The sequence below is a fragment of the Myotis yumanensis genome, unplaced genomic scaffold, assembly GCF_028538775.1.
Source record: "Myotis yumanensis isolate MYYU_CA2020_CCGP unplaced genomic scaffold, mMyoYum1.0.hap1 SCAF_3, whole genome shotgun sequence".
Classification (NCBI taxonomy): Eukaryota; Metazoa; Chordata; class Mammalia; order Chiroptera; family Vespertilionidae; genus Myotis; species Myotis yumanensis.
In genome coordinates, this window is record NW_027223754.1 from 92819711 (window position 1) to 92832744 (window position 13034).

The window sequence follows — 13034 nt, forward strand, 5'->3', positions numbered from 1 at the left end:
ATGTCAGTACATCATGAAATGATGTCACATTATTTATTCATGGAATTCAGTTTACACAAACATTTATATCCTCATTAATTATCTCTTTACTTGAAGCTGGATAACACTAATTTGGAATTGTTATAAAAATACATATATATAGGCCAGTCAGAGAAAGATAAGTATCACATGATCTCACTCATATGTGTAATTTAATGAACAAAATAAACAGATGAACAAAATAGACTTAGAGATATAGAACCATGGAACAGACTGATGAATTTCAGAGGGAAGGTGGGGGTGGGGGAACTGGGGGGTGAGAGATTAACCGGGGAACTTATATGCATATATGCATAACCCATGAACACAGACAACAGTGTGGAAGGGAGCGGTGGGTGTGGGGTGGAGGGGGTCAATATGGGGAAAAAAAAACAAAAACAAAGGGAGCATCTGTAATACTTTCAACAATAAAGATAAATAAATAGATAGATAAATGCAATGGAATGCTTCAAAATAAGAATGCCGTAAATGCTATCATGAGAGGAAAGCCTAAGGAAACCAGTCACTGGAATGTTTGCTTGGTCTGCAAAGCCCCCACCACTGCTTCTAAATTACTTTTCAGCCTCAATACAATTCATATTTATACATAGGACATCCTGGGATTAGTGATTTGCAGTTTCAATTTGCAGACATTCCCTCACATCACAGCCCCTTTGCATTGGATATTCGCTTTGCTGTTAACCAAGGGGCAGATTGGAGGTGGGGGCACCAGGGTGGGGAATGTGTGTCAGTTCATGGGGAAGGTCTCTCCATACTGCTCAGCATAGAGGTCAGGTGTGGGGGTGGAAAGCAGCTTCTCCTTAAATGCCTATGAGAAAATAAACTATTTGTATGAATTATAACTACTCAAGTCACCCACAAGGGGCAGTGGGGAGAAAAGCCAAAGGGGGGAAGGAAGACCAAAGGAAGAGACTCAATCCAGAAACAGTGGAGGTCTCTTCGAGGTACAGTTGGGGCCCTGTCATTCTGCCTCTACATTACCATGTTAATGCATTTTCTTATTTAGGGGGGCTCCCTCATTTAGCCCCTGATAACCCACAGTGCCTCCGACCAGGAAGATATTCTCACCAATCAGAATGTGTATGCGTTGGTCCTACTGGCCCAGCACACTTGTGGGGCTTACAGGTAAAGATAGTACTTACTGATTGACATGATAAGATGTTACTTTTATATTAGCCCTCAGATTCCAATGGTGGGTGCTTAAATCTCATTCAGCTTCTTGTTAAACCATATGAGGCTTTAATGCAAAACTAAAGACTCATCAAGCCAATGGAAAGCTATCAGGACAGTGTGCTGCCATGATAACTTAATCAATATTAAAATAAATCCATCACTTTATTCATTTCAATCATCAAACCTTTTGTTCTTAGCTGCAAGGAAGACTTAGATTACAATAAGTGTCTGTCTTCTTAGGTATTTCTGAGACAAGTGGATGCTCCTTGATTTTCAGCGTCTCAACAGAGCATTATAACAGGTAGTGCACAATCAATGTGCTGAAGTGATTTATGAAAATCTTTATGTTCTCTCTGCCTATGGTAAAATTTGATGATGCTGAAACATTCTATTTTGATTCTTAAATTAGAAAAACAACCTAATGAATGAGGAACCATAACCTATTAGGCACTTTTTCTTGCTGTTGAATTACTTTACATGGATTGATGGTGGAATTGGTTGGCTTTTTATAAGAGTAGTTAAAAGGACTTATTTCCTAAACAAGATTGTATTTCCTAAAGCAAGATTTTTGATGCTTTGAAAGGCAAAGTTGGAACCAAACTAAGCCATTTGTCAAGGTGTGTGTGTGTGTGTTTTTTTTCTTTTTTCTTTATAAGCGGACTTGAAATTGTTCTTGGAATCTAACTTTAGATTGCTTGAGAGAGCTGTGACTGCTAATTTCTTAAAAGCAGACACCATGCTACTTTGTTATATTGCTAATATTGATCCCCCTCCCCCCCCCCCCCCCCCCCCCCCCCACACACACACACTACCTTTATCTAGGGATGCAGAAGGACACTGCTAAGGCTCCCTTCATTTATCTCTTTGCAGGCTTGTTGATTGGTGCTGGCTGCGCCCTCTACCCCTTGGGCTGGGACAGTGAGGAAGTTCGGCAGACTTGTGGCTACATTTCTGGCCAGTTTGACCTGGGTAAGTTCTTTTCATAGAAGGCACTCCCTTTAGAGAAGAACCTATTTGATCTTTCATAGGAGCAGAAGGTGGAAAAGGGATGGGGAAGAAAAACACATCCCTGTATTGCAGCCAGAATCATGTGTAACAATACCTGTACATTCATGATCCTTCTGTTTTAGTGAACAGTCATTGATAATCAACTGTTTGTCTGAATTAGGGGAAATATTGTAGATACAAAGAAAAGAAATAATCCTTGCTCTGACGTGTTTATATTTATTGATTAATTCTTTCAAAAATCATGTATTTATTACTCATTGTAAATATTAAAAATAATTATCTATGGAATTCCCATTCTATCTGAGAAATAAAGCAAACAAAACCATCAAGGAAATGACAGTAAGGGATATGCAATCTATAGCAATTTCCACTCCAGAGCAACAGACAACTTTATGACAGGGATAAGAATCAAACTGGGTTTTGAAGAAAGTGACATGTGTGGATTTTCTGGCAGTAGACAGAAACACCTTGCTGGCAAGGATTATGGTATAGCAAAGGCACAGGGGGGGAATGAGAAGAGTTCATCAGGAGACCATACAGAAACTGGAGAGGCGGGAATTCACACATTGATGAAGGGGCTTATGAATTTTCCTGTGTACTAATTAGAACATTCAGATATTTTTCAAGTGTAGATATAGTGTATTCTGCTTAGCAATCTATAAATTTTTTAAATATATTTTTATTGATTTCAGAGAGGAAGGGAGAGGGAGAGAGAGAGAGAAACATCAATGATGAGAGAGAATCATTGATTGGCTGCTTCCTGCATGCCCCCAACTGGGGATCGAACCTGCAACCCGGGCATGTGCCCTTGAATTGAACCTGGGACCCTTCAGTCCGCAGGTTGACGCTCTATCCACTGAGCCAAACTGACTTGGGCTCAACCTATAATTTTTTTTTCATACTACATGGTTTCACCATTATAAGTTGTAATGATAGGATAATATTTCAGTTGGTTTGTAAACCTCCATTAATTTCATCACTTCCTTATTTCTTTCTTACTCTAGTTTCTGTTATTTAAAGACATAGTATAATGAGTAGTTTAATTAATATGTCTTTTCCTAATTGAATTATTTTCTTCGGATGTTCTTCTAGAATTGGTGTTATTAGAACAAAGACTATGAACCCATAAGATGCATTGCTATATGATAACAAATATTTTCCCCTGATATGTGGATAGACAGATTGTTTTTGACCTTCAGTGCATAGTGAGTTACTAACTTAAACATAGACTTTTCACATTAAATGTTTTACTTTTAGAATAAAAATTTTGAGGGAATTGGTCTAATGGCAGTATCACCATATCCCAAATCGTTTAAAATATGCTTATGTTAGAACTTCTATGAAAAATTTGTTTCTATGAGATATTGGGGGAAAAATGGACAGATGTGATACCATATCAAAGGTCTGTGAATTTGTAATGAAGCAATTTTATTTGACTCAGTGGATGACAAACACCCTGTTTCACTCAAAATAGCACCTGCTCTTTTGGTAGAGAATATGGTGCTCTAAACATCACCTACTTTGCCCGAATACAAACTGCCCATTCTTCCTCCTTGATGATGAGGCTTTCCTAAGTCTGGGTTCATTTGTGCTTGCCATAAATTAACTGAAGGGGAAAATGCTGGCATAAACTTGACTATCAGCATTTGGTTTTCGTTTTTTTTGTTTTTGAAAATCAAACTGGCCAAAACCGGTTTGGTTCAGTGGATAGAGCGTCGGCCTGTGGACTGAAAGGTCCCAGGTTCGATTCCGGTCAAGGGCATGTACCTGGGTTGCGGGCACATCCCCAGTGGGAGATGTGCAGGAGGCAGCTGATCGATGTTTCTCTCTCATCGATGTTTCTAACACTCTATCTCTCTCCCTTCCTCTCTGTAAAAAATCAATAAAATATATTTTAAAAAAAAAAGAAAAGAAAATCAAACTGTGTCCAGGGGAGATATTTTAAAATAGTGTTTGGCATTTTCCTTTCTCTGGTGTTTGAAGCTTTCTTGGCTGTTTCATACAGGCCTCAACTTGATTAGAATACTGCTCTAGCTGACCTCTCTTGTTATTGTGTGCTGCTATACTAATCATCAGGTTATAATGAAATGGAGATCTTGTTGTTTATCTTCATTACTGCACCTCAATGTTCTATATCTTCTCAGCATTGTGGATTAAAAATGTCAAACTTAAACTTACAAAAAAACCTCTTGCCTCTTTACTAGTGGTAATAGTATCTTATGTTATTAAACTCACTGAAGCCATTTCAGTAATTTAAAAACTGTAATGTCATTTTAATTTTTGCCTTTTTATTTATAAATTTCTCTTAGACTGCATGCTAAGAAAAAAAAACACAAAACAAAACTGGCATCATCCTATATAATAAAAGCCTAATATGCTATGTGTCCAGTCATCCGTTCAACCAATCAAAGCATAATATGCTAATGATATGCTAAGGCCGCTCAACTGTTCGCTATGAGGTACACTGACTATCAGGGGGCAGACGCTCCAACTGATAGGTTAGCTTGCTGTTGGGATCTGGCCAACCAGGACTGAGCAAGACAGGCCAGACACACCCTGGAGCCCTCCTGCTGTCCCTCCTGGGCTGGCTAACCTCCCCTGTCCCTCCCTGGCCCTGATCATGCACCGGTGGGCCTGCACTCTCTCGAAATCCGGGACCCCTCGGGGGATGTCGGAGAATCGGTTTCAGCTTGATCCCGCAGGCCAGGCCGAGGGACCTCAATGGTGCACAAATTCGTGCACTGGGCCTCTAGTTTACACATAAAATTTGTTTCTAGATCCCCTGAACAAGTATTTTGAGTGTATCGAGTTTGCTTTCTTCAGATTACTATTATTTTTGAAGACTCTGTTATCTTTATTTTAGAAAGAAAATGTAGAGAAACTGGCATAGAGATATCACTATGCCTATCTCACTGGATTGCCTATATTTATTATCTTTAAGAAGTTGTTACTGTTCCCTGAACACTAACGAAGGCTGAACTTCAGTGAGTGAGTGAAGTCACAGATTATGGGGTTGGCAGCAAATTTGGGGTTGGGAGGCACAGCATGCATGTGAGGGTGAACATTCTCGGTAAGGAGAGCTCTGGGCCTCACTTTCAGTGGCATACACCCTACCTCTGCAACTTCTGAGAATCTTAGCTTATTTCTGCCTCCTCTCAAAGGAGAGAGTATGTAGTCACATCTTCCTCCCAGAGGTTGGGAAATGTTCATGATAAGGTTCATGTCCCCCTTTTGTGGAAGATGGGTCACTTTCTTGGCATGCCTTATTGAAATGTTGTTACTCTCTTTCTATAGCACATCCTGAAAGAAACCATTGCTTCTGTTCCCACATGAAAGATTATTTAAGGAGCACATTCATTCACTCACTCAGCCAACAGATATTTATGGGGTACTGCCAGTGTGCCAGACCCTATGCTAGATGCTTATGACCCAGCACCAGCAAGTAATTTAAAAAGACACTATTCACGGCCCCCAGGGAACTTAAAACCTAGCAGGAGCGGCAGATATTCCAGAAGATAATATACATGGGAAGTATGTTAGAAAGGAAAAGTGTCAGACGAAGCAGTAGGCACTGTGGTTGCTTTGCCAATATTATTCCACTATAGTTGGTGACTCCAAACCAGAGGCTGGCAGACATTTCTGTAAGAGACAGATAAGTAAATATTTTCAGTTTTATGAACCATATATTCTCTATTTTAACTACTCAGCTCTGCAATTGTAACATGATAGGTACTTCATGTATGAGTTTGTATGACTGTGTCCCAATAAAACTTTATTTACAAAAACAGGTGGTTGGACTGTAGTTTGAAGCCCCCTGATTTCAACCAAAGCATACCCCTGACATGCCAGAAATGTCTTCATTCCAGATGTGCTCCTTTATTGATCCCTTCAGCCCCCAGGTCAGGGCTTAGGTCAGTCCAAGACTGCACTGAGCAGTCCCATCCAATTATCCTACAGCAGCGGTTCTCAACCTGTGGGTCGAGACCCCTTTGGGGGTCGAATGACCCTTTCACAGGGGTCACCTAAGACCATCTGAAAATACATATATAATTACATATTGTTTTTGTGATTAATCACTATGCTTTAATTATGTTCCATTTGTAACAATGAAAATACATCCTGCATATCAGATATTTACATTGCGATTCATAACAGTAGCAAAATTACAGTTATGAAGTAGCAACAAAAATAATTTTATGGTTGGGGGTCACCACAACATGAGGAACTGTATTAAAGGGTCGAGGCATTAGGAAGGTTGTGAACCACTGTCCTAGAGTATGCTACTAAATACTACAATTTTCTTGTTGTGTAGTGTTGTAATATAAGGTTGCAAGCACTGTAAATTAATTTTAGTTATCCTACCTCTTAACACTAGCATGCGATGGAAAGCCTTAAGCCCATTTGGGTCAGTGAGACTAGAGGAAATGTTTCCAGAGACTTCTGAGGAAGAAGAGATCACATGCCTAAGGGAGAGGTTCCAGAAGCTATGTTCTCCCTCCCTCTGGTTGTAATCTCTGACCAGCTGGAGTGGTAGGAAGAGCAACCTGGTGGGCAGAGAATTCAGCCGATGGATAGTCATCCCTGAAGCAGGCCTTTCCTAGGAATTTCCAACATAGTTGATAACAAGGTAATTCATTACCTTATTGGGTAAAGTTTTAGGCATGCTTTCTCTTATTTGTAGCTAAAAGCAGCCTGACTGGTATTTTATTTGGTTCTATCACCATTCAAGGGGGCCTGGCCTCACCTGGGAGCTTCTTAAGGAAGTATATTATTTTTAGCTGAGCCCTTAAGGCTGTAGAGGGCTTAGGAAGGTAAACAGTGAGTGTGGGCATTTTTCAGGGTGGCTCAAGGGATAGGTTGCAGAGATCAGGAAGAAGAGCCAGGAAGGAGGCTGAGTGACACTGCAGATCTACTTTAGGGACTGCATCCTTGTTTCAACCAGTTTTAATTCCATGTATCAGCCATGGTAAAAGTAATACTTTAGTTTAGAGAGAGTAGGTGGGGCCTCCTAGGGAAAGAACACTTAAACTGAATCCAGAAATTTAAATAGTAGTTAGGCAAGGAAGGGTCTTCATAAAGAGTTCACATTTGTGGTTGTAATGTAATATGATAAGAATCTAATAGAACCTAATTTTTTAAATACCTCCTTTCTTTAGAAAGGTGATTTTAGGAGAATATTTTTTACCTACCTTGAAAACAATTTTATAAGGCTATTGAGTATTTCTCAAGAATTTTAATATTTTATTCAGTGTAAAGCTTTGACACAATTTTTCAGAAATACTCGCTTTTACAAATTAAAGATTGCTACTCTGTTTACTTTGGATCACACTTAGGTAGGAAGAACCAAGGAGCAGGTTTGAGTACACACATCTTTACAACAGAGAAACAAGAGTCCAAACAGGCTGCATCATGAATTTCTAAATTCCCAACTGAAAATATATAGCTTGCCTTTACAGTAGCTCTCAACCTTTAACATTAGAATCAAAGGTAGATTTGTTGAGACTCTGGATTTTTATTTTCTGTACCCCAGAAGTTATGATTTTCTCATTTGTGATATAAACAAACTAGACGCCTGGTGCACAAACTTTGTGCACGGAGCAGGGGGTCCCCTCAGCCCAGCCTGCACCCTCTCCAATCTGGGACCCCTCGGGGGATGTCCGACTGCCAGTTTAGGCTTGATCCTGGGGATCAGGCCTAAACCGGCAGTCGGACATCCCTCTCACAATCCTGGACCGCTGGCTCCTAATTGCTCACCTGCCTGCCTGCCTGGTAGTCCCTAACTGCCCCCTCTTCTGTTCTGATCGCCCCTAACTGTGCCCCCTGCCAGCCTGGTCGCCCCACGCAGCCTCCTTGTTCATCCCTCACTAACCCCCCTGTCGACCTGGTTGCCTCACGCAGCCTGCTTGTTCAGTTGTTTGTTTGTCCCTCACTAACCCCCCTGTTGGCCTGGTCACCCCACACAGCCTGCTTGTTCAGTCATTTGTTCACCTCTCACTAACATCCCTGCTGGTCTGGTCGTAGGCAGCCATCTTGTGAGGATGTGAGGGTTAATTTTCATATTACCTCTTTATTATATAGGATATCCCAGGTGATTCAGGTACAAGTGGTCAGTGCATATACTTTGAAAAATAGTCCTAATTTATATAGAAATTTAAATTTCTATACTTTGCTAGAATTTAGTTTAACAAATATTCATTTTTTAAATATAAATTATGATGTTCTAGTGTTAGGTTAAAAAAATCTGGCTCCAACTGGCTTAAACAAACAAAGAAGACATTTAAGATATCTTATTACAGGAAGGCCAGAGCTACAGTGAGGTGCAGACTTGACCAATCCAGGGGCTCAAATATGTTGTCTGTCTTCATGTTGGCTTCATCCTGATGCCAGCTCTCCCTTTGGTCATAAAATGGCTGCATTTGGCACATGGGGCACTAAGCATCTTGTTCATGTCAAATAGGAGAAGGAGAGCTTCTCCCCAGTAATGGACTAAAATTCTCTCAGTCTAGTTGGGCCAACTTTGTCATGTGTCCACTCTTGAATGAATAGCTGCTGCCAGGGAATACCATGTGCTAATTGAATTCTTATTATGATCAGCTTGGATGTGTTCAGAGTTGTATAGAACCATATTATACTGACAAGCTGGGGTATTTGTAAGTAGAAGATGAGGCTAAGAGGAGGATGCTTCTCAGAGTGTCTTTTGTTGGATGTCAGCGCCCTATATTCCTTCCATCATAAATTCCAGGTTATGGTCAGTGATGGTTTATGCTGTTTAAGAGTTACCAATGGTGATTTTATTTATTACTTTTTAAGAGAATGAAATAGTACAAGTGATGAGAATAATACATAGTGTAACACAGCATCGATACTAATAATAGAGTAATATGCAAATTGTCCAGGATGCCGTCACAGTAACAGTAACGACCAGCTGGCTGCGTGGGGCAACCAGGCCAGCAGGAGGGGAAGTTGGGGGCAACCAGGCCGACGGGGGTAGGGGCAGTTGGGGCAACCAGGCCAGCAGGGGGGGCAGTTGGGGGTGATCAGGCCAACAGGCAGAGGCAATTAGGGGTGATCAGGCTGGCGGGGGGGGGGGGGGGGGGGAATTAGGGCCAATCAGGCAGGCAGGCAGGTGAGCAGTTAGGAGCCAGTGGTCCAGGATTGTGAGAGGGATGTCTAACTGCTGGTTTAGGCCTGATCCCCGGACATCCCACGAGGGGTCCCTGATTGGAGAGGGTGCAGGCTGGGCTGAGGAAACCCCCACCCCGCTCACAAATTTCATGCACTGGGCCTCTAGTCTTCACATAACAGAAGCTCAAAAGATGTTTGCTACTGTTATTCATATTATTTAGGCAGGACCATTTTAAGAGAATATTTGCTGGTAAAACCTTACTCTTCCTTTCACATTTCATGACTGCAAGTTTGAATTGACACATAACGTCTTAATAATCACATTGTCTAATTGATTTAGTTCATGCCTCAAAGATATTTTTATCTACCAAAGATTTTTCTAATTATATCCTTATGCTCAAAAGTAGTGTTTCAATTAATTTGTTTTGCCAATTTGCCAAGTGAATTTGAGTAATTATTGCTTTCATTTTGTTATTTAACTTGAATGAGAAGCCATCATGTTTCCTGTTCTTGAAATTATGCTCTTGGGTTCTCAAGAACAGTACCATGAACTCTGGAAACTCAGAACCTCTTTATATTGGAAAAGATGAAAGTCTGTTCTTTCATATTTCCAATCCAATGAGATATCTCTTCTCCTCTAGTCCGAACAGTGACCATCTACATCTCTTTATACTTGTTACCTTTAGCTCTGTGACTCCTGACTAATGTTTTCTCTTCTCTCAAATCTAACTGCCTTTGAGAAAACTGATTTGCAAGTTATGGGGAGATCAGTGGGCAAGAATGGGGGAAAAATAGAATTTGTTTTTTTGAGCTTTTTCAACCTAGGTGATAGTGGGTGCTTCATAAGCTTAGTGACCCAGTTTTCCTGATGTCCACACAGAAGTCTCTGTTTCTGCCAATACCAACAGAAGAAGCTGCTGTCAGCTTCTGTGATATGTAACACAGCTGTGCACCAGAGTGGGACTTGCCTGGGAAGTGCTTGCAAAAAGCAGCAGTTAGTGTCTGCCACTGGGTTCTGGAAGAGACCTCTAACATTTGAGGCATTCTGGTCATTGCTTAAAGTAAACTTATGATCCCATGCTGATATTGCTTTTGGGGAGATGGGGTAGTACTAAAGTGTTGAATAGGCATTGAGTTTTAGCCAAATATAAAGTTGTTAGAGCAGCAATGGCTTTTTACTGGACCTGTTCCAAACTTTTGACACTTAAGGCCAAGTCACCGAAAGTCACTTAAAAGGTCCAGCAGAAGGCTGTGTTCCCTCACGCAGACAGCCACTGCAAGGAGATGACAGAGGAAAGCCCGGCAGCAGCTATACGTTAACCAAGAACCAAACTGGGTAAGCCCAGGGACACCCAAAGGAACACTCTGGAATGTGACACCAAACGAACTGGGAAATTCCCACAGGCAGAGGAAGCCCAGCCTGGCCAGTGGTGAAGTGAAAAATCCTGTCCTGTTCAGGTGTAATCCCCTGAATCCTCTTGCCTTCATGTCTTGCCACATGCACTCATAGCTGAAGCTGCCTGGGACAGCTTTAATTGCACATAAAAATTCTGTGGTCTTTCTCTTAGGGAGCACCTTTCTACATATCAGCTAGATACGAAGTTGGCAAACTGCGGCTCACGAGCCACATGCGGCTCTTCGGCCCCTTGAGTGTGGCTCTTCCTAAGCCTTAGGAGTACCCTAATTAAGTTAATAACAATGTACCTACCTATAGAGTTTAAGTTTAAAAAATTTGGCTCTCAAAAGAAATTTCAATCGTTGTACTGTTGATATTTGGCTCTGTTGACTAATGAGTTTGCCGACCACTGAAGAAAAACCCCTTCCTTTAGTGCAGCGGTTCTCAACCTGTGGGTCACGACCCCTTTGGGGGTCGAATAACCCTTTCACAGAGGTCACCTAAGACCATCGGAAAACACATATATAATTACATATTGTTTTTGTGATTAATCACTATGCTTTAATTATGTTCCATTTGTAACAATGAAAATACATCCTGCATATCAGATATTTACATTGCGATTCATAACAGTAGCAAAATTACAGTTATGAAGTAGCAACAAAAATAATTTTATGGTTGGGGGTTACCACAACATGAGGAACTGTATTAAAGGGTCGTGGCATTAGGAAGGTTGAGAACCACTGCTTTAGTGGGACATGTTGTTTCCCATGAAGTACATAACCACTCAGTCTTTGGGAGGCCCGAGAAGTTCTGTGGAGGAAAATGTGCCCTCTGTGCCTGTGCACTGCTCTGGTCTTCTGTGGGAGGCGCCTGGAGGAGATGAAGTCTATGCTCCATTCCCTGTCCATGTGGCCACACTTGTCCTGCACACATACCCTCCTCACTTACCACTTTCTGTTATTTTATCATTAATGCCTAAATATCGTCTTTATTATCTGCAGGCTGTTTGCTCCGTTTTTTTGTGGTTGGCTGTGGTTGGTGGGAATGGGCTGTGGCCCAAACAGGGACCTCCTCATTTATCCCGCTGTGTGCTGAACTCAGCAGAGCAACATGTGCAAATGTCATGTAAGAGCTGAATGAATACTACACAATGCAAATTGTCATGTGCAGGTTTCTCATTTTGCATGTCATATGACCAACATATTTATTGAGTGCTTGTTCTTCATACTTACAAGTATAGGAGTTGCCCACTGATTTTACACATGTATGTATATGCATGCATATGTGTGTGTGTGTGTGTATAGCTAACTTTTAATTCATATTTGTTTACATTTGATTTTGAAATAATTTCATGTTTATAGAAAAATTGCAAAAACAAAGAATTCCCATATACTCTTCCCCAGATCCCCTTAATGTTAAATTTCATCATATTTACTTTGTCATTCTCCCCCTGCCTTCTGCTCTGTTCCCTCTCTCAGACAGAATGTCCCTCCAACCTTAGGTAGTTAAGTGAATAATACCTTAAAATAACATTATTTTATATAGCAGCACAATTACCAAAATTAGGAAATTGTCATTGATACAATACTTCTTTCTAATCTATACCTTTTTTATATACTTTATATAACAAATTGTGCATGAAAGAAATGGAATTTACTTCTTTTTCTTTTACTGGGTATTGCTTGTTCTGGACTTTATTTCAGCTTTATGGTTTTCCATTTGTATAAAATAACAAACACAAAGTAGTATTTAAAATCTCCAGATGTTCAAAACTAAAAAGAATGCTAGCTACCCATACCTACACTCTAATATGAGAAATTATTAAGAATCCAGAAAGTATTAATAATTATAGTAATAGTAATAATAACAAACAGAGCTGTCTTTTGTCTTTTTCTCTGATATATAGTTTGGGCTCGGTATGACTGAACCTCATATCAAGTCCAGCTACTGTTCTTACTGTCCTTCCCTTTCATGAAGTTGAGCAGCTGAGGAAAGTATGACCTCAGATCAGTACTTTCTGGTACATCCTCAAGTTGATGATGGCTAGCACCCTTTCCTTGAGGCACAGTAATAGCACTTGGGTAAATTCTTCTCTTTTTCCTCAGCTCCTTATCTTAGAGGTGGAGCTATGGGGGCAAGAGAGACAAACAGAGAAAATTAAAATTACAACTCTTTAGCAAGATTTTTGGGGGAAATCCAGCAGAGAAATTTATACCATCTAATCTAATAATAGACAAACAGGGTAATTGACCGTACCTTCACTACGCCTCCCATTGGCTAATCAGTGAGA

At 40.6% G+C, this 13034-nt stretch overlaps 1 protein-coding gene across 1 annotated transcript in view; it reads left to right on the forward strand.

The window, feature by feature from the left end:
- The window catches only part of LHFPL6 (LHFPL tetraspan subfamily member 6), a 266102-nt gene that overhangs the window by 236492 nt on the left and 16576 nt on the right, over positions 1-13034 (forward strand). The window contains exon 3 of the mRNA XM_070409137.1: positions 2083-2181. Coding sequence (XP_070265238.1) covers positions 2083-2181 — 99 coding nt within the window. The remainder of the gene's footprint in view (positions 1-2082; positions 2182-13034) is intronic.